Genomic DNA, 23660 nt, shown 5'->3' on the forward strand with positions numbered 1-23660 from the left:
TTTTCAACTTAAAATTCTTGCCCTAAAGTATGCTGAATGTGGTTTTTGATATATCATATTAAAAACTAAATGGCTGCAGTCCTTATGTGCCAATACTATTATTGACATATTTCTTTTGTGACAATACGTTGAACATCATTTTAAAAATACAATAAAAATCGTAATCGTTATTCGCCAATACCACATCTTCTTGTACTTTTCTGAAATTCTTTTAAGTTTTTTTTTGTCTGACCTAGATATAAATTTCTTCATCTCTGTACATTACTTGTCAAACACATATTGAATCAGTCTTTTCAGGCTGCACTTAATCAATTTTGAACAACTCTGAACAGTAGTCTCGTAATGTCCCTCGCGGATCGGTTATCATATATGTTGCCTTTCTTTTTAAGACCATTCGTATTTTTAAATAGTTTAAACGTCTGGGGTAATACTATGTAGAGATAATAGATATCCGATCAAAACAGGAATGTACTGCTTACATGAATAAACGCTTGTATAACCTTATACTTCCAATTCTGCTGTATTCAACAGTATTCTCAGATATTTCAATAAGTACTTGTTTTAATGTTCCATAATTTGCTAGAATATTAACTAATCTATAAAGTACTCAAGTAGATATTAATTTTTTGATAAATATGCATATCGGTTATTTGGCGTACCTGATATATATATATGATATATCACAACTGTCGCACAAGGATTGTGGTCAATTAATCTGGGTATTCCATATACCATATTATTTTATATGAATTACTATACCTTAAATGCAGTAAAATAAAGAATACCCAGGATTATTGTCGTACAAACCATGGAAGGAAATGGAGATGAAGTTAAACAGTAAATCACCAGAATGTACTGCCGTCAAATATACAAACAGCCAGTATATTTGTGTGATAAAAGGATTTCTATCATATCTTCATTAAACCGGCACATGGACGTTAATGCGCAAATTCCTTCGAATGGCATGTTATAAAGATGCTATCCAAGAGAACATCAAAGTTCATTTGTAAGGTGTTGTTAAATTGCAATGAATAGTTCTGTTTTTGCTGCAAATGATACCAGGTATAATGCAAACAAGTGGCGCATGATTTGTAGTATAAAATGAAGCATTTTGGGTGAAACTGATTCTTCTAATATTGTATAACATTCAGTTAGTAGAATAGCATTGTAAATTCAGGAATTATAAAGAACAAGGAAACAAGGGATCAGCAACCAAATGAAAGAAAACGACATCTTCATCTAGATGAAACGTGTACATAAATGTGTATGTATATGCTAGCGGCAATAAGTGAAATTAGGCATTAAGCTTAAATCCTAGGCAATAAGCTAACGCCTATTTATTCTTGATTTAAAGTCGTTTCTTAATTATATATCTTATAATGCATGTATAAATATACATTCATTTGACAGATCTTCAAAAGTAAGTTTATTTAGTAATTTGAAAAGTTTAAAAACAGAATTAACTCATACTTTTTTCATATGTTGAGGTATTACAAAAAATAAAATGGGGGGGGGGGAGAGATTCTATAGAATATTTATAATATTAATTTGAAAATTTGTACACTTCACTAGTCGAGCTGGTTTGAACTGATCAAAAGTAGACAAAATTAAGATATGTTTTTTGCTCACAACATTTTGGATAAGATAAAGAAAGATAAAAAGATCCAAAACTTGTGATAACAAAAGGATTTGAACACAATTTCTATCAAGTTTTCATATTGAATTTACAACTTATAATTATTTTCTAATAATTCTTATATGATTTGCATATCTATAAATACTTGAAATGGATTGGTCAATTAGAATTTTTCTCTAAGTTTATACTTCGATAAACCATGTTTCCGAAATTACTTTTGTAATCTATTCATGCGCGATACACAAGCTTGCAGTGATCCCAGTATTTTCAGCAATTTGAGGTTTAAAAACAATTGCATAACAGTTGTGACTATTCTAGTGCATATATAACAAAAAAAAGGAACTAAATTTAATTCACTAAGCTTTGAAAATGTATAGAAATAAAATTTAATAAAATTCCGCGAAATTTCATGTAGGATTTGGCGAATTTACGTCATGGCAAAACACGACGTCATACGAATGGAAATTTTCAAGGGAAAGATTATTTCGTTACGTGTACGCTTCAAATTCGAATAACATTTAATTAAAATGAAGTTTTTGAGGTAGGTGCTATTTTATTTAAGATTCCGTTGTATTTATCTGACATTTATGGTTTTTAGAAAGTCAAGATGGCGGCGTACTCCTTAGTTACGACTTGCCATTGTGCTTTTGATGGTAATATATATAGTAGCCATCATAAAACAAAAAATGTTTATTAGATATTACAAATGTTTGGCTGAAGAATTATAAGGATTAAACACATTTTTTCTAGAGGTTATTGATGTGTAAACCGGGGCTCTTACTCACAAACTCAACATAAAAGTCCTTCGGACTTTTATTCAGTTTGTGAGTTAATCGCCCCGGTTTACACATCAATAACCTCTAGAAAAAATGTGTTTAATCCTATAATAATGAATCGGTTTTTGAATTATAGTTGTTGGTTAAATTGGATATAGTATTTCAATTTTGCATTTGCTTTTTTCTTTTACGTCAATACTTAGGACAACGGTTAGGACCTCCTAGCTAAATTAATCACCAGATAGCTTCGATGTGCATGCTGAGACATGTTGTAAGTCGGTCCCAACTTTATTCTAATTTTTGTCCTAAGAATATCTTGTAGAACCGATCTAAGGATAGTTTCAATAAACAGGCCCCAGTTCTCATAATGTTATAATGTAACAAATATATTTTTATTTAAATAAATGTCTTTTATTTACTCGCATTTATATTTTAGGCATTAAGCTTAATGCCTGCACACATTTTCAGGATTAAAGCTTTAATCCTAGGATTTAAGACTAATGCCTAACATCATTTAGGCAATAGACTTACTGCCTAGGCGTTAGCTTATTGCCTATGATTTAAGCTTAATACCTAATTTCACTTATTGCCACTAACATATACATATGGTTTCTTATTGTGTTTAATAAAAGATAAATTTAAACGATATCACGAAGAATAGCAGCAATAAATTCCTTAATTGCTAATAAACGTTGTTGAGATATTTTTTCCGACTCGGATGAGAAATGACGCGCCTTATCGGTTTTTTGTCAATCTAAAAAAGAGTTTTGAGACTCATAAAGTATGTTTATTTTCAGTATTACTTCAAAAACAACATAAAACAAATTAATTAAGTGTCTATAACGGTTGTTCTGTGTCAGCATTAAATGTTTTGTAGAATTTTTATTCATAATCAAAGTTATCAGGAGAATGAAAAATGATTAATAGCGCATTTATAGGAATTGTCTCATTATGTATTGTAATCTTTAAACTGTGAGGCATCTATCAACGTAGATTTTTTTCTTATTAGAAAATATTTTCCACCTGTATTAATCTAATAAGTGTAAATACTAACAGCAGGTCTAAAACAACACCAGATGTGTTGTGCTTTCATCAATGGGTAGATATAATTACATATTTATCTACCGTAAACAATCCTATTGAGTGTAATTTTCTTATGATAACATTGCTATGTTTTTAATGACATATTTCTGAAGAAAATTGGCACATTGAATGCAAATCAGAACGTCCTGATTTACTTTTTGAATTAGCGTATTTATTTGTTTATATGTACGTTCGGCTTAATAGTAACAACACGTCTTATATTTCCCACTTAGGTTTTACATATGAAAAAGGATGAGATGTGATAAGATTACCAATGATACAACTACAAAAAACATGTATCCACTAGAGAGCAAATGACGAAAATGTCCATTGTAAAGAACTACGTAAATTATTTTGTTATAATAAATTATGGCTTTATTTTTCTTGTTTGAATTATTCCACACTTTTCATGGTTTTTTTTTATAGCAAACTAGATACTATGGGATTTTCTTATCGTTAAAACCCTTACGATTACATATAATTACTCGCATCAACTTCATTTGAACTCTGGTAGATAATTGTCTCATTGGCAATCATACCACATCTCTCTTACACTGTTAAACATCTTCTGCTTTTTAGAATTCCCTCGGAGTTCGGTGTTTTGTTATTTTACTTTTTGGTAGTAAGTATATTAATCTGCTTAAATATCCATGAGTTATAGAAGATTGATATTATGCAATATCATTTTAAAAGGAAAATATCAGAGAAGCGCAGGAAAAATTCAAATCACAAAAATACTTAACTCCGAGGAAAATTCAAAAAGTAAAGTCCCTAATCAGATGGCAAAATCAAAAGCTCAAACACATCAAACAAATGGACAACAACTGTCATATTCCTGACTTGGTACAGGTGTTTTCATATGTAGAATGTTTCAGACTGTTCAAACCTACGATCACATTATGTTGACAATAGTAAAATATTCTTTGAAGTCCTTTAGAATTCATCAAATTGTTCATACATGCTTAAATTTAATGTATCACATAAGTTTTATTCTGATTGAAAGATAAATATATCTTCAATGCATTATACTAGCACATCAATTTGTCTTATGTATTGCAAGATAAAGGATTCACATTTGATGAAATTGTTGATAACAGATTTTTTAATCAGCACAATTTATTTTTATTCGCATTTTTACCATTTCTGAACGTCTACTTAAAGGTAAGTTTGTTGAAATTCGAGGTATGTTAATACAGATGCCATAAAGACTTTATAAAGTTCCCTTTATTTGTGTTTACTAATTTATGCCTGCTTAAATTTCGTATTTGAGTTTATTCGTGCCAACTATATATTGATCAATAATTGTAATCGATTTTAAAATCTATGGTTGGAAATTAAATCGACTTTCGTTTGTTTTTATCAAACATTTTAATCGACTGTAATTAATTTGAAAGACAAAATACAAGTCAGTGACTGGATTTGTCTAAGACTATTATCATTGATAAGTTCATGCCTCGTGGAGTGCCGTAAAATATTAACTCTCAAGCAAGTAGCAGAGCGTTGACTTTCTTTATTAATATCGTGTACTTGTAATAATCCGTGCATTTAGGTAAATTTTGATAATGCAAATTACGTTCTAATATTGATCATATCCAGATATATTGTGTAAAGATTATATATATTTACTAAGTTGTTTCAGTAATATTCTAATAACTTTTGTTAATTTTAATAACAAAAGATAACGTGTCCTAGTGTTGAACTGTGAGCTTTCAGTCAGGGTTTTGGCAGAGTGGATCTTATTTCAAAACAAACTATTAAAAGCATTATCTGCATCTCATTTGTGTAAAGTTGTAGCTTTGCACTTACGCTTTTAACTTTGGACAAAGTAATGCTGTGATAGAAAGTCCGATTTAAAAATAAATAAAGTTTTTTCTTTATGAATTCTTCTAAGAATGTTTTAATGGCAAAGCAAATTTACAAACAACTGCAGTACAATATCAGATTAGTATTTACTACAGGAAAAGACTAACATAGAGTGTAAAAGTGGATATTTCTCAGCACTTTTGGATGATCTGAGCTTTACTTAGACTTAAATTATATTGAATCACATAAATTGATCACCCCTTTGAGACAGGTATCATTACTGTTAAAATGATGATGGTGACGAAAACAAGACAAAAAATTATAACAAAACACTTACTTTGTAAAACCTCTAAAAGTGGTTATTTTGGAGGTTGTTTTCCTCATTGACATTTTTTGTTGACTTAAATTGGGAATGGAAACGTGGAATGTGTCAAAGAGACAACAAGTATATCTTTTCGTCAATAAGCTAGTTTAAGTTACACGTAGCGATATATGTCTATCTCTGAAAACAAACAATAGCAGAAGAACATTTTAATCTGAATAATGTTAGTAACCTCCAGCAAAAGAAAAGTATTACATTTCTTTATAAAAAAAATACAAGGGATAAACATATTGCCGACAATGTTACCTACTCCGCTATTATGAATTAAATCAAAGTAAACTAATATAAGAATGTCTGAAAAGCAATAAATTATTATTTGATAATTTGGGTAACTGTCATTAATAACCTTATCTTAATATGACGTAAGTTTCTTGTCGAAAAGGGATGTGGCAATTTTGTGCAATGGTAATATAGATGTTATCATGATACCGATGTTTTATTATGTTCTAACGTTTCCTGTACAGATTTGATTATTTTAGATTCGCTGAACATCTAAAATAATAAAACAATTTGATGAAAGTAATGACAGAATGCACGGAGTTCTAAAAAAAGTGTGTTACATTGTATAAATGATAAATGTAGTATTGAAATCAAACTTATGTAATATCTTATTTCAATCAGTCTTTTGGTCGTATGTTGCAACTTTTATCTTTCTGCAGTAAATTTAATTAATAGGGCTTTCAAAAATAAATTTCCAATATATTGGCAAAAGTATTGACCATTGTTATGGTTTGATGATAGAATAATGGAATCAAACATAACGAATATTAACCTCAATTATTATAGAAAATTTGCAAGTAAAACAAAAATGTTTGCATAACTCCCAGAAAAAAAACACAAGTCTGCGTTCATCAGTTGAATATGATTCAAAAGTTGGGGTGGGGCAGAGGGGTGGTGAATTATGGAAAATATTTATTGCAATTAAGTAATTTGTGATGACATATAATTAAACCTTGTTCTTCTTTTAGAAAAAAAAAACACACCGATAAGAACAATTGGAAAAGGTAAATGGGTAAATACACCAATGTTTGTCATATAAAAAATGTCTTCACAAATCATAGTTGTTTACATACTTTTTTATGTGATGTGTCGGAATGCTCAACGAAATGGTTTCATCAACGCAAGAAAAAGTATAATTACAAAATTACAGAACTCCGAGGAAAGTATTTTTTAAAGTAAAAACTAGTCGTTGTCATTAAAGGGGCACTAGCTACGAGATGTATAATAAATCTAAAGTATAATTTTGTTTTGTTCAATCATTAATGAAAGTGAAAAAGTGAAATAATAATTTGCTTTTAACAGCTGAAATAGTTCATTTTTTCAAATTAAGCTAATAAACATTGATAATGAATTATTCACTTGCAAGTGAATAATTCGACCTCTTTAAATTCGTATTCATGTGAACTCCAATTTAACCCCGTAGAAAGAGATAGAATAACGCATGTATTTGCCATGTACAGCTATTTAAAGGAAAAGAATGTACACATTAAAAGTAAAAAAAAGGTAAATTGTTTGATTGACTGCCTCGATCCACAAAAAAAATTCTTATAAAAGTAAAAACGACAATAAACATAAATTTTTAATCTATAATACAAAAGTTACCAGACCTATAAAAATCCAATTGCACGAGTTACTTAATCTATTTACATCTATGTTTATGTTTACATCGCTTAAATGGTCATAGAAGGTCAACTCCATAGTTAATTAGATGGCATCTTGGCTAAAATTCACACGGAACAAAGCTGCATCATATTGAGACCATGTCCTGTTAATTGTTTATTTTATATTTTTGATTGTTTGGAATAATAAAATAAGAGAATTGGAGTCAAATCGGTGAACAAGAATTTGGCAGCTAGTGCCACTTTAAATATGAAGTGGTAATCCTTAACTTTTATAAGAGAAAAATCATTGACAACATATGATGATTATAATTATCAGTATTATTTTAGTGTCTTTTAAAAAGTATAACTCGACAATATATTTAATTCTAAAAATTAAAGCGAAATATGTACTCCATTGAATACAAGTAGTCTACACAAACCATTGACGCCTATTTGTCTAATAGTTCTTAGATTTTCAAACTTGAGGAACATGTTTCTTTTGTCCATTTGATTGAATGATTATCGATGGCAATCGTTTGGCTGATAGATAAAACACACATGTCAGTAACAGTTCCCTTCATGGTAGGTATATCAAGGAAATTAATAACATGCCTGAAATTTCTTTCACCTTAGGCATACTACTGAATATCAGTCATTATCTCTTTCCGATAACTTTTATCCTTTCAAAATATTTGCAGAGTATATAGTCTTGTTTTACAAGGTTAATTAAAGTCAATGAACAACAGATGTACCCTATACATATTCAGTTTTAATGTAATACAAGTTTTAGGTTGTTTGCGAAATAAATCGATGACCAGTAATAAAAGGTAAAATCACAAAATTACTGAACTCCGATTAAAATTCAAAGAGGAAAGTCCCTTATCAAATCGCAAAATCAAAAGATCAAACACATCAAACGAATAGATTAAATGATTCTGCTATAACGCATACAAAGAATTTCTTTGCCTAATATATCGTTTGTTATCAGTGATGTCTTACCATTGTATTTAAAGTAGATATTACATATATATCTATGCATGCACTAAAGCCGGTACCGTCGGAAAGAGGATATTCGATCAAGAATGTTGACTGATACTAGGGTCTTGTAGAACTATTGATTTAAAGTGTTGCATATAGGATAAGAAGCAACTAAATATAGATGTCCTTCGGTTATTTCTATCGTTGCGTTGCTATCTCACTGACGTTTACCCCACATCATGGTTTTCTTCATATACAAGCATTGTTTAATCTTTAAGCTACCGTTTCATGTAATTGTTATCGATCATATCTATATCGTTTCTTCAATGATATTGTATTCTTACTACAGGAAGCATGCTTACAATTGTAGATCAGGTTTTTTATTGATTTAATTCTTCGTTTTTACAAATTTAAATAGAAATGCAGAAAATAAATCAATTCATTTCATTGGATTGTAGTTTATAATACTTTTTCCAATTCGTTATACTTACGTAATTTTTTGGTATAAATAATATGAAAGGCAGTGGAGTATCCACATCTATTTGATAATGGTAGTTTAGAAGCGAATACGATATTGCTTCAAAGTGAATCAAAATAGAAATATTTGCATATACGTATAACAAAACAAAGAAGGTTAACGTTCATGAATATAAAATTTATAAAAATAATAAAGTCAGAAAAAAGCTTCCAAAACAGAACCTGGAATGATATTAAACGACGTTAATTATACTTGTTCAAAACGTATGAAAACATCATGTAAGGTAAACAAAAACTATCAAACAATAAAACACTGAAATCAACTGTAGAAAAGACAAAAAGGTAACAGAACAGACCATACAAAGCTAAACAGAAAATTAAACTTTGACAACCAAAAAGACATGGATGAGCTTAAAATATCCGGAAGGGCAAGAAGGTTCCTACAACCAGTGTTGCTTGTCATGTGTAGGCATTTAAACAATTCAAAGCAAACAGGGTTTCACATGTATATTCTTAAATCGTTAAAAGTATGTAATTGGGTCAGAATTTCAAGAATATCAAGTCTAACCAACAAAACCAAGGCTTTGAAATGAAAATATTCGCGCCAAAAAAAATATAGATTTATAATTTGATTCGCAAGACATGCGTATGCGTCTAGTAAACGTTTATATTAGGAGAACAAGCCAAAATCGTTTGAAAACTAAAGCAATAAAGAACAGTATTAACTTAAGAAGTTGAAATAAAAGTCATGTTTACATGAGGAAGAAACCTTTAGTGTTTCAGATAATTGCAACATCTATGGAAAATGACAGCATTAACGAGATTCCATTTTAGCATGTATGACTACCGATTACAGGAATTGAAATACAATCAGTGGCGAAATGTCCAGCAACAGGGTCGTCGGTGCCGTGGTTATATTAACACGTTAAAGGAATTAGGCCATTAATTTATTTCTGCAAACCATAATATGAATAAACGTTTACAAAGGAAAGTATCATCATCATTGTTGAAAAATGCAATAATTCATCCAAATCTACCATTGCATTTCAACATTGCCATATGCACGACAAGGGTTCAACTTATCATTTTTTCTTAAAATGGTTTTCTTCATATAGTTAATGCATTTCCCTCGGTTTAAGTTTGTCATCAAAATTTTGACTATTGAACAGCATTATACTTAAACACCATTTTCGAAAATTTAAGAAAATGCTTGCAGTACCAAGTTAGTGTTTGTGCTTTTGATTTTGCCATTTTATTAGGGACTTTCCGTTTTGAATTTGCTCATAGTTCAGTGTTTTTCTAATTGTGCCTTTATTCGCAATACCTAGAGCAATGCATAAAAATGAATGGCAGGAATCTTCAAAAGAATCACAAGTTGCATAGCGTATATGGGTGTTGATCTGCATGATGATTTTATTACATAAAATATGCTGATTTAGCAAATATACTTTAAATTTTGAAATGTTTCAAAGGAAATCGACCATGATTTTAAACAATAAAAAAATCCATAGCCATTATCAAATAGAAATATTATAATTTATTGTCAATACATCAGAGACTATATCTTCATGTATATCAGATAGAAAGATATCAGCATCAAAGATATGTACAATTGTAATTCTACAAACAAAAAGGAAGTCTAAACGTGGAAATTAAGAGAGAACAAATAAAATGTCTTCGAAACATTTAAAGTACGAATGCGAGTTTTGTAAATGTTTTATTTACATACCAATAACACAAACAAGTAATAATAAGCCAAACCATCCTCTGAAAAAGGAAAGAAATCGGAATGTAAAAATCTGGTCTTTAATTCTTCATTAACACATTTATCCACCTTTAAGGTCTGTAAAACTATCAAACGAACAAATTACAGAAAAGGAATAAACTCCTTATTTACTGAAATCCTTATATTTTTTATTACCGAATCCAATATGCACATACAATTTATACATCTTTATCTATTTACTCCTTTTTAAAAACTGAAATGAATTATAAAATTTTTTTGTCGCTTTTATAGAATAGACATGTGTAGAAGATTATATGAAAATAGTCCTAATTTTTATTCTTAATTTGATATCCAAATACTTAGGACCTTTGCAGTTTTATTATCCTCTTTGTTAACTCATTAACAGTTATCAAAGGTACCAGGATTATGATTTAATACACCAGACGCGCGTTTTTGTTCGTTTTTTTCTACATAAGACTCGTCAGTGACGCTCAGTTCAAAATAGTCATAAAGCCAAATAGTATAAATCTGAAGAGCATTGAAGACCCACAATTCCAGAAAGTTGTGCTAAATACGACTAAAGTAATTTGTGCCTGGGATAAGAAAATCCTTAGTTTTAAAAAAAAATACAAAGTTTTGTAAACAGAAAATTTATAAAAATTATCACATAATTGATATTTATGTCAACACCGAAGTGCTGACTACAGAGCTGGTGATACCCTCGGAAACGAAACGTCCACCAGCAGTGACATCGACCGAGTAGTTATCAAAGGTACCAGGACTATAAGTTCATTATTGGTAAAGAAATGATAAGGAGTGTATGTTCATGAGACAATAAATATTTTTTTCATTCAGTAATTTATCAACTTGTTAAAATAAACATGAAAAAAGGTTGTACTGTTTTTGTTGATTTTCAATCGTCATTTTTGGACCCTTTATATCTTGCTTTTCAGTGTGAGCCAAGGACCTGTGATGAAGGTATTACTATGACATATATTATTTCAAATGTTTTCTAAACATTGTGAGTTGTATCATTGGCAATTATACCATATCTTCTTATTTATATTAATCAATACCATATCAAAAGTAGCAATGTTTCAACAAATTAGATTCAAAGGAAAACAACATTTCATAAATTGTGTGCGTCCGGAGTGCTTTCTATGGATTTATCTTCATCAACATGATCAAGAACATTCAAGGTCTAACATTTGAAAGCCAATAATGTATAAGAACTGAAATAGTTTTAAAATATTTCCCAGGTGGTGATAGAAACACGATATCATTCAGTTTCAATCCTAGATTTTGTTTTCTCTGGGTGTGGGTGATACTGATGGTTATGATCCGTTCATTTATAATAGAGGTGAAGAAATTCAAAATCATAAAGTACACGATACATTATGTTAAACAGAGTGATTTGAACGTGTAAATGTTGAATTATAATGAACTCAATAAATATTTTGCGGGAATAGAGTAACATTGAGTAATTACCTTCCTTGTCAGTTAAAATAGATTTTTTTAATTGATTTTATTGACGTAATCTGTAGAGTTTTACAAATTTGAAATCTGAAATAAAACTTTTTAACAAAGCAAATCACGTCTGGGAATTTACACTAATAAATGCAGTAATGCTCTCGTGTCGTTCCATCAAATATTCTAAATAGAAAACTGAATCTTTTAGTGTGCTTAGAAAGTGGAATCACTATGTAAATATTGTCGTCTTAAAAGTTATTACACAATAGAAGTGGTTTGTACGAAAACATGCGTTGCCTTTCCAGACATCATTATATTGCATAATCAAAGTTTATTCATTATCTTTTATAAAATAGTATAACAAAAATATCCAATGTTAATTCAAAAAAGGAAGTTAGAATATCAAAGATGTCTATAAAAGCTGACAAAGTCAAACGTTATATCAGTGTCTCATAAGTCAATTTGTTTGGTTTGGTGTTGATTATTTTAAATATTGTATATGTTTAATTGTATATTGTTCAGCTGTTAATCAATACGTGACACTTTAATAAAATAATTTACTTTTATTATTATTTATATATCTTATATTGAAATAATAAAACAAAATACTTAATTTTATGAAAAAAAGAAGGAATAAAATCACATTATACATGATATTCTATAATATCGTGAGACTGAAAGAAAAAATCATACTTATTACTTTGTTTTAAAACTCAGCAACTTATATTCTTATTACCGTAAAAGAGAACAACGCAAAATTAGAAACGTTACACTGTATTACAAATATACAAGTACCATGAAAGCGTGAGTTAGTTTGATTTCCATTGATCCAGAAAGAATGAGTGCGATAATCTATTTTACTGCAAGACAAATAAGTAGATATTAATGTGTCCGTATTAAGATAAACGAATTGTCTGGACTACTATAACATGACACTACATTCTGTACATACAATCAAAGGAACCTAATTAATCGTTATTTGATATATAAGTATCATTTATCATTGTTGCAAAATCGAATTTGTCTTCTTCCAACACTTGTTTTTTTTTCAATTCAGAAGTTTCAAGAATCAATATTCGTAATAAAGGACAAATTGGTATAATTCAATCTAAAAAAAAATGATTTACAAGAGTGTATTGAGGTGCATAGACTTAAATATTTTTACAATTTTAGAGATTAATTTATTAAAAAATAAATATTACTTTTGTATTCCAAAATAATTGATAGCCAGAAAATCTGTTTGAATTATTTTTTCAGTCCATCAGTTTTTCTCCTTTTCTTTTATGCAGTCAGAATACATTGTAAAGCAAGGAGGAGTTAAACAGTCTTTAAATTAATAACTGACAATCGAAAATTCCCTAATAACTACAAAGTAAATAATGATAATAAGTAAAATCACAAAAATACTGAACTCCGATGAAAATTCAAAACTGAAGGTCTTTAATCAAATGTCAAAATTATTGATAAAACACATCAAACGAATGGACAACAACTGTCATAAGAATGCTAACCCCATCCCATCAATAACTTGATGAGAACACAGGCCTTGTGGAAAAGTAACCTGCTTCTGTTTCATTATATACAACTATTGCGCTGCTCTTTACAAGTAAGGTCAATATACGTCGCAACCAGTGATGCAAAATAAGAGGATACATAAAATAAATTGTAACAAGAGGAAAATATCAATGGTCATCTGTGTAACGGATATTCCATTACATAATCAATCAAAATAACGTCCTTAAAATTTAACAAAGAGATGACTTGAACGAAAAACAATAGCTTTTAAAAGTGTAAGCATCAACCTTTTTTTAAGAAACCCAGTATAAGAAACGCCAGAACAGTTATATCATATCATTTATATATTCTGCATTTGCAAGTTCCCAATTGAAATGTTGAAACTATATTTTAGTTGTCAAACGACCCTCTCGGTTGAGAAAGTACAATAACAAAACTACCGAACTACGAGGAAAATTAAAAACGGAAACTTCCTAGTCAGATGGCAAAATCAAAAGCTTAAACACATGAAACAAGCAACTGTCATAATCCTGACTTGGAACAAGCATTTTCTTGTGTAGAAAATGGTGGATTAATCTGGTTTATAGCTAACCAAACCTCTCACTTGTATGACAGTTGCATAAAATATAAGTGATTTCTACCTAGTAGCTCATTGCATAGTGCATATCGTTTTGTGGATTTAATATCAACCCAGTAGCTCACTGAATAAATTGCATCTTGTCCTCCATTGAAACTTTATGAAATGTTTAATGATGATTTCAATGGGTAACACTCTATAATTGGCACTAACTGATCAAATTTTCAGATCATCGTTACTGTTGGTGAATTTTAAAATATGTGTCAGTCAAATTCCTGGTGAATTGGGCGTGATATTTAAATGCAATAGTAAGCAGTTTTTGGTTTTGAATATATTTTAGTATATAGTTAAATATTTAAGATTTGTATGATACGTGAAGTAGTAAACAACCCAACGATACCAATAACCAGACGACAGCCAAATGATAACATCAGTACGAAAATACCCTTGGTGATTAAAAAAATAGTAGATGGAACTTTATATTCTCCTTAAAAATTTGGTTTATCATAACCAAATGAAAAATGTCTCGAAGATATGTGGGAACTAGTCCAATGAAATTTTCATATCATAATCCTCCAAACTGCTTCATTATTTATGATAACATTCAGTTCTTTTGCCTTTTTTAAAGACGAATCATTGGGAAAATTATTGGAATCCGAAAACATCACTTCTAAATGATACTATAACTATAATTGATTGGTTTTTCTGTATCTGACATTCAAAATACATGTTAAAGGACTTTCAATTAAAATATCAAAACCGATAATCTTCAGAAACTAGTCACGTGTAAAATATATAGTTAACCATGCATTAATGAGTTGGTTAAATTGGTTGTTCATTTCAAATTTAACGACTCAATAGCTACTGTGTTCTTTAGATTCCGTAAACTTCATTTAGCTGATGTAAATGTCATGTTTGCATCAGAAAATTTCACTCCTAATTTATTCAATAAAATATGCTATTATACCTCCGCTTAATAGATTCAAACCAATCACTCTTTTTGTGTTGTGTTTGTTTAGGTTTTTTCGTTTTCGTTTTATTTTGTTCAATCTGATTGCATTTGAATCTGTCTTAATGTATTGTCGTTAACAGTTAGTAAAATAAGAGCACCAAACCGATGTTCAAAACTAATACAATTCAAGATAAATAAAAAATGAGGAAATCGCTTGAACTCAAAACAGAGCGAGATCCGTTTTGGGAAACACAATCTTAAATCCAATTTTTATGAAAGAACTACAAGAGACACAAGCATTAACAACTATAAGTCATCGTACGGCCTTCAACAATGAGCAAATTCCATACTGCATAGTCATGTATAAAAGGCCCAGTGAGACAATGTAAAACAATTCAAACGTGAAAAAATTAACGACCTTATTTATATACATGAAAATGAACAGCAACCACTGCATAACAGGCTCCTGACTTGGGACAGACACATAAATACAGAGTGTGGCGGTGTTAAACATGTTAGCGAAATCCCAACCCTCCCCTTTACCTTGGACAGTGGTGTAACAGTACAACATAAGAACGAACTATAAAATTCAGTTGAAAAATGCTCAACTCATCAGATGGATACAAATACAAATACTACACAGAGTGGACGTGGCCGGGTAATTGTATATCCCAATAAGAAAAATATATCAATTACAGATATGAGAGTACTCGCAGTAATTGACAGCTAGATAAAAACCACTAACAACTAATAAGAAATCATGCATCTAAGACTAATGTTTAGTTTTCCAAAGTTAACAACGCTAATCTTATGTTATTCTCAAAATTAAATTTAAAAAAACGATAAGAAATGAGGCGTGAGGGCGCTAATAATGCACTTTTCTATATAATTTGTCTATAATGCCTTATATTACAGCAAGAAATATTAAGTGGGCCCACCATGGTAAATTTCACATTGCATTGACTTACAATGGTAAGTGCAGATCAAGGTTCTGTCTTGTCAACTCTGACAAACGTTAAAGATATTGAACCTGTGAATTAGCATTGGACAATAGTGTTTGTAATCAAATCAAAACGGTAATGGATAGATATGGTTATTTGCATGAAATGATTAAATATTCTTAACCAAATCAAAACCTTTATTGATTATTTAAGTGAATATTTTTGTAGCGCGATTATCCAAAACTACAATTAATACCAGAATAAGGTAATTTAATCATAATTCTAATTGTATAATATTCCATTGGTCAAATGAAAGAAAAGGGATACCAATAAAAGGCTAAAAGATCTACATAAAAGAGGGACATTCCAACTCAAAGATCAAAATTAAAGTGACAACGCCATGGCTAAAGAGAAAGTGCAATGTATAGTATATTACATGATACTGATAGCAGTTAGTTGTAGTGCAAGTGGTAAATTTGACACATAGCGTTAATCAAATCAGTTTCGCTTCATGTGTTTTTTGGTATAAATGATCAAATTTCTATTAAGCGTCTCACAAATGAAATGATACCATTCAAAGATTTTTCTCTCGTTAGTTTCCATTGCTTATTTTCTTAATTTTGATGAAATGTTAGTTTTAACAATATTTATTCAGATACATCATGACAGAAAAATATAAAGCACATGCAATAAATGTATAGGATTCAAGAACAAGCAAAGTTGATCTTATAAATCTATCTCTTAGTATAATGAAGTGTATGACGTATACTAGTTCACTTAACGGTCAATAGTTGAAAACTGTTTTTTTGTAAATTTACACTTTTCTTATAAACATAACATCGTTTCATCACATCATCTTTATATGGTTAAGACAGTTTTGTTTGAACTTCGTTTTGGTCTGCGGGACATGGTTTAAACTGTTTGAGCTTGGTTTTGGTCTTAAATTGTTCTGTATTGGACTTTCCAAATATTAAACATCGTGGTACCCGTATGAACATTTCGTGCATAATACTTTCATTACTTATCTATATTGATTGCAATAAACCGATTTTCAAATATGTTTCCATTCCTCTGCTGCTGCTTCTATGATTCATTTGTGAAATTGTCTTTTTTATATAAATTCAATATAAAGATGTAAATTCTTCAGAAACATATGCTCATTCATTATCAGTGAAATTATCTTATAATTTACATACAATACAATATATGAAATAAATATGCATTACCGTTTTCATTGTTTTCAAATAAACGCAATAGATAGTTATCTTCCTCAAAGTTAGATATTTGCAATAAAAGATTAATTTGAAGATAAGATGACTTTTAATTAGATTTGCTATCTCAGTATGTTACAAGTCGTATCTAAATCAACAAATCTGAAACGACTCCATATTACAAACTTTTTCTCTTTGTGGTAAAGTACATAGAGCGCATTTCATATACTAGTAATATCTATGCATTTCAAATGACGAGAAAAAATTCACAATCTAGTTCCAAATATTTTTGAACTAATATTTCTGTTAGTTGAAGTTCTAAAACATACACCATAATATAAATTAGAACCAATTTCTTGTTTTATTAGTAGGCAATAGTATCTTTATCATATTTAGAATGATTAAAGAATACCATTTGATCAATTATTGAAGTTGACATCAAGTAAATCTACAAATGCTCAGACTGCCATGAACAACGATGTTTGAATGGTATTCAAACAAACCCGAAATAGTTTGAGGCAAAGAATTTCATCTCATATATACTTTCCTCCATTTGGAATTTAAATGAAACACTTTGTTAAGAAAGCCAAAGTATATGGGTTTTTTTTCTCATTTAATTAAAAAAAAAACCTAAACAAGCCATAATCTAAAGCTGCATGTATAAACGCATTTGGATGTATTTATGATTAAGTTATGGTTTTAATGAATGCATAACTTGTCAGTGCTATAAAGGTTTTCGCAACTCTGCTTGAGTTTAAGCTAAATTTGCATTTATTATTTGATTGAATCATCAGGCTCATATTTAAAAATGTCATTTATATAAATTAGAATTCACTTTTTTTTATTCTTATCGACTCTAAGAATCTTAAACAAATTATGAATTCAAATAAAAAAAATTGTCTGAGATTTTCTGTATTTATTCATGACACAAAATCTATGCACATACTTTAAAAAAAAACAAAAAAAAAAACAAAAGGAACGACGCGGTTATTGCTGTTTCAATCTAAAAATCATAGAATGATCTTCACTATTTATGAAAGTATGTTGATGCCATTCAAACTTTATTAATACCCTTAAGTTATTTTTAATGAAATGTTTGTTTGTTTTCCACATATTATCTACAGAAACCTTGTCTTAATCATTTGCATGAATCGTTAAATTTCTTCAAGCTCAAAGTCCAAACAATATATCTTTGACAAAACAACGAAGAGGAAAGGATAATCACTGGTGAAATGCTAAATAAATCTTTAAATTTGAGAATAAATTTTACTAATTAAGTCCATTATAAAAAAAAATGGATTGGTTGCCGATGAAACAACTATCCAAAAGAGTCCACATGTGGTTTTATATTCAATAAACCAACTATCCAACAGAGTCCATAATAGTGTGATTGCCAATGAGACAACTATCCAACAAAGTCCAAATTTAGTATGATTGCCAATGAGACAACTATCCAACAGAGTCCATAATAGTATGATTGCCAATGAGAAAACTATCCAACAAAGCCAAATGTGGTATGATTGCCAATGACAAAATTACCAAGCAGTTCCAAATGACGTGGTTATAAGCATAGCTTACTTAATTAAGTTTAACTCATCTATATTTGTAGATTCTATTAAGATACGGATTTGTCAGGATATGTCAATTTACGTTTATATTAATCCTTTGCAAATACTTTTAAAAGCTTCAACAATTACAAAGAGATGATGATAAAGATCAGATAATGAAATTGCGACTGTCATTGGTTCCGTAGATTAAAAGAAACATAAGTTATATTGGAAAGCGTTGTCATATATAACTTTATCTGATGATTGATGGTAAATTCCGTACATATAGTTCATTCTTAGTTCTTGTTGAGGTTCGTGAGGCTCGTTCTTTAGCTTTCTGTTTGAGGTTTTAAGAACCGTTGTTTTTCGCCATTTTTAGCTATCGGTTGTCTGTCTTTATCAACATATACTTTTTGATAGAGCCTATGGTTATTTTTCATCCTTTTCATACAATTTAATTATTATAGCTTTAAATCTTGGTGCCTCTTAAATTACTCTTTTATTACAGAATCAATTCAGTCACCAAAAAATCGTCAATCTGAATTATCAGAAGGATTTTTTCTGTTGTCTCGAAAAACGAATGCCAAACGTCAATTATTGGAGTTCATTCAAGTAACAGATAAAACATACGGACTAATAATTACAACTTCTGCAGCATCTATTGTAAACCCAATGACAAATTAATCAAACGAGCATAAAGGTTTTATCAGCCATTTTTATGATGTTTCCGTTTTGTCAAAATGGAAATTGTACTATTTGTGACATCTTGTGAATTAAGATACCATTGACAACAATAGAAATAATAATAATGAACTTTGTAGTTAAAATCTAATGAAACTTCGGTCGCAGTAAATATAATAATACCACATTTATATATGGAAAAGAGTGGATAAAGAGAATGTAATCATTACCGGAAATCTTACGAGCAAATGGAAAAATCAGAACATAATAACATCACTCATATTGTTGTCCTTCATCTCACAGTCTTAAGGAGACGTGGCTATGAAGCTAACATTTAATTCAAAATCAAGTCAACCCCTTACATAAAATTACCACATGTATCGGTCTTTCACGTGCCTGTATCAATCAGGCTCATTTCAATGTGTTAACCAATTTTCGCATAGTTATGACGTCATATGTGTTTGACCTGACCTTAATAAATTTGACCCGGACTTACCACGGACGTCATGTTTAACTAAAACAAAGTCTTCTTGTAAAAAAGAAAATTATTGTTTCGGTCATTAAAAGTACACAATTGAAATCATAGCTGAGAAATGAATTTCGGATTATGATTCTAATAATCACAAAGTACTTTAGTGTATAATATACTTTGAAGTTACTGCTCGAAACCTCTGGTTAAGGTGAGTTGCAGTACAAAGCGTATGATGTAAGTGGATCATGGCGTGAGTTGATGATTCTGATAAATTTTGATAAAATGTTATCAAATTGTTCATATTGATTTTATGTATTATTCCTGAAGAAATATTGATAAGCAATCCTTTCATTTATGGTTGAGTGTGTTTTCATATATACCAATAAATACACTGATATGACCTTTAGTCTTGAAGATGAACAATATCTTATAAACTGAATGTATAAATAATACAAAATCAACATTTTTTAACAATTGAGCGGAAGTCGTCAACATTTGATAGATACGGCTGCTTACGACTAACAACCACAAAGGATTGGAATAAGTTTAGGCTACTCTTTCCTAAAATATTACATAGTTGAGTATTGGTCGTTTCGTTCCCAAAAAAAATTATTAAAGATGTTAACGTTTATGTTTTCATTTGCATAATGGTCAAGACCCGCAGTCTGTAAAATAAATTTATTAAAGATATTAACGTTTATGTTTTCATTTGCATAATGGTCAAGACCCGCAGTCTGTAAAATAGTTTCGATATTTTCGATATATTTCCATTCATTACATTTAACAGGTACAATTTCATCTAGGATAATTTTAGACAGCCGATTTTTGGGCAGGTTTTTTAATTTGATTAAATCTTGTGACTGTTTCAGGCGATGTTTTAGTCCCAAAAGTGGAGTGGGTGACAATATCATGCTGCTATCAAAAGCTATACCGCCGACAACCATTATAGGCGCAAAGCTTTAAAGTGTAATGCTTGTTCTATTGTAGCATAATACACCTGGTCCCAGGTTAGGGAGATGGTTGAGAGTTTAAAAAAATGTTTAACCCCACTACATTTGTATGCACCTATATCAAACCAGTAACTTGTAATCCAGTATTTTTTTCTGTCATAATTATTTTTGCTTAAAGTTTAAGCATAAACCAGGACATTAGTTTTCTGGTTTTGATTGTTGCAACTTTTCCATACCCGGGAATTCAATAGCTTTATCTGTTCGGTATTGGTTTTGTGTATTAATGAAAGCTGTTAAGTTGCATGAAACTGTTCACATCCTTATTATTTAGACTTTGGAGATTGGAGATACATTGTAGATGTCTCATTAGCTGTACTAGTAATAATAAACTGTATGTATTCTACCAAACTACCCTGTTTTATGTTTCTTTCCAACCAAACTACCCTGTTTTATGTTCCGTTCCTACCAAACTACCCTGTTTATGTTCCGTCCCACCGAACTACCCTGTTTTATGTTCCGTTCCTACCAAACTATCCTGTTTTATGTTTCGTTCCTACTAAAGTACTAGATGTTTTATTCTAAAACCAAAGAAATAATGCTTTGCAAGTTTTAAAAGTTCCTTTCTTACCAAATTACCCTGTTTTATTCACAAATCAGTGAAGTCACAAAAGGTACATAACAGAACTATCAATGTTTATTCTATATCGACCATTTCGTTTTTATAGACTCAAGATACTTTAGTAGCCTTTTATGCTGCTTTGGCTTAGAACACTGACAATCATTCCTTGAAAAAGTATGATTGCATTCGTGATTTAAACCATTATCAATCATAACCTAAATATTGTGTAAGGAATTGTTTGGAAATGTTGTCTTGGATCTAAACTTTTGAACGGATATAATTTAACTAATTTCTACACCATTTTACAACTGAACTTGTTATAATTTGAAAATTGCGAGCTTTCTTTAGTCAACTACATGGAATGTTCAATTCTTCTAACCTTTGGTTGTAAAGAAAAATAAATGCAAGGTACATGAGCTTTAAAACTATCTATCTTAAATGGACGGTCAAAAAAGGTAAAAAAAGTTGTTTTCTGATCTTTCGGAAAAAATACGTGCTCCTTGTTTACAAAGGAGATGAAACTTATACATCAAATATACAGCAACCTAACGACAAAAAATATAACCATAAAGGACATATATAGTGCAGCACACAGTCTTCATCAATATCATTTCCACACAACATATCAAACTGTTAATTTCCCTATAGTTTGTATTATATTTAGTAATTTTGAGCAAATCTTTTTCATTCTGCGTCCAAATAATATTTAGCATCAATGCTTAGTCAAATAATGGAAATGTTCTGCTAAGATGTTAAACATCAGAAGTTAATATGCTTACGCTTTCAATAGACATGAAAATTATCTTTATTTAATACATTTTATGTTCTTTCATGTGCAGAAGTTAGGTTAATATCTGAAGACATTGAAATGGAAGAAAGGTGATCTAATAGATTCCTGTTCTCCCATTGTTTTTAATGGTTGCGAAAATATAATTTAAATAAATCATAATTTGTTTTTTTCAATAAAAAAGCAACAGTAAACTGGTAAATTAAAAAAAAAACATTCAAACAAATAAATAAGTATTCATTGTGTCTCGTTGTGAAAGAATAAATACTGCGATTGTAATTCTTTTAAGTGTATTGTAAAATTGAGGCTTTCATTTGACGTGCATTGAAGTAAAAACCATTTTATATTCCTACCATATCAGCAATTTGTATCAGTGTCATTCCGAAACTGATAGTGACATTTTTGGAGGCATCATAAACCGGTCTGGACGCAGTATTATAACGGTCTAATATATACTCCAATAAACGCTGTTCATCTGGCAGTTGCTGTGAACGGTGTAAACCCAAAACTGAAAAATAAAAATAAAAAATATTTTACTCACCATGTCTGAGATCTGAATGAGTGTTAATCCAAATTTAGCCAACAATATTTGAGAAGCGTTGAATACGGGTCTTGCACCTGGGTTGTAGTCTTTTAACAAAACTTCCAGTAACTTTTGCTCATCTGGGATTCGTCCAAAACAAATGACGAAAAAAGATGACATTAGAATAGCCAACGCTGGCATTTCTTAAACTTTTAAGGTAATAACTCATTCCTGGTTCAATACAGGCAAATAGTAAGTGACATTTTCCCCGAGTTCCTTGAATCAGTGTAGAAAATGCAATGTATTAAAAATATGAATTAATTTTCAACTTTCCACAATAAAATATACATCATTAGAGGATCGGTTGTCTTTTATAATTCGTATATCATATATTGATTTAATATACTTTTAATTGAAAAATATCCATTAGTTGACGACAACGATGAATTTCCATTAAATTCCTTGCACTATTTGACGTGTCCAACTGTTCAATGTATAGTAAAACGAATCACCCAATCAAAGCTACTTTTCACAGTTAGAACATGATAAAACACGAATAATTAATCTAAATAGCTCAATCACATCAGAAAAAAGGTAACAGCATCTTTTATCATAAAGAGGTATCCGACATGCCGTCAGCATATAATTTGAACCCAAGTTTTGATATTTAGTACATAAGGACCGATAACGTCATTTTTCGTTTGAACACCAACATTATGTAAATAACTTCAAAAACTCATTCTCTAAACATGCTACTTAATAGCTGTCCATTACATGTCTAAGTTAAACATCACAGACAGGTGATAATACATTAAAATTAACACTTTTCACAACCGTATCGATCTCGCAATTGTTTAAGAAAATAAGAAAGCATGTTTCTTTTTAGTTGTTAAGTTCAATCAAGTCAATGCCATTGCTAAACAAACTTAATAGAATGAGAGCATTTGAAATGT

At 30.0% G+C, this 23660-nt stretch overlaps 1 protein-coding gene across 2 annotated transcripts in view; it reads right to left on the reverse strand.

Annotated features, from left to right (window-relative positions):
- Positions 1-23441, reverse strand: part of LOC143071717 (neuronal acetylcholine receptor subunit alpha-2-like) — a 41681-nt gene extending 18240 nt beyond the window's left edge. Inside the window, exon 1 of one of the 2 annotated variants that reach the window (XM_076246217.1) lies at positions 22538-22643. In XM_076246217.1, coding sequence (XP_076102332.1) covers positions 22538-22564 — 27 coding nt within the window. In that variant the 5' untranslated portion in view covers positions 22565-22643. Of the gene's footprint in view, positions 1-22537; positions 22644-22725 lie in introns of those variants that run through there. The other variant, XM_076246216.1, reaches the window with a different exon arrangement.
- Positions 23442-23660: the final 219 nt, after the last annotated feature.

The sequence above is a fragment of the Mytilus galloprovincialis genome, chromosome 4, assembly GCF_965363235.1.
Source record: "Mytilus galloprovincialis chromosome 4, xbMytGall1.hap1.1, whole genome shotgun sequence".
NCBI lineage: Eukaryota > Metazoa > Mollusca > Bivalvia > Mytilida > Mytilidae > Mytilus > Mytilus galloprovincialis.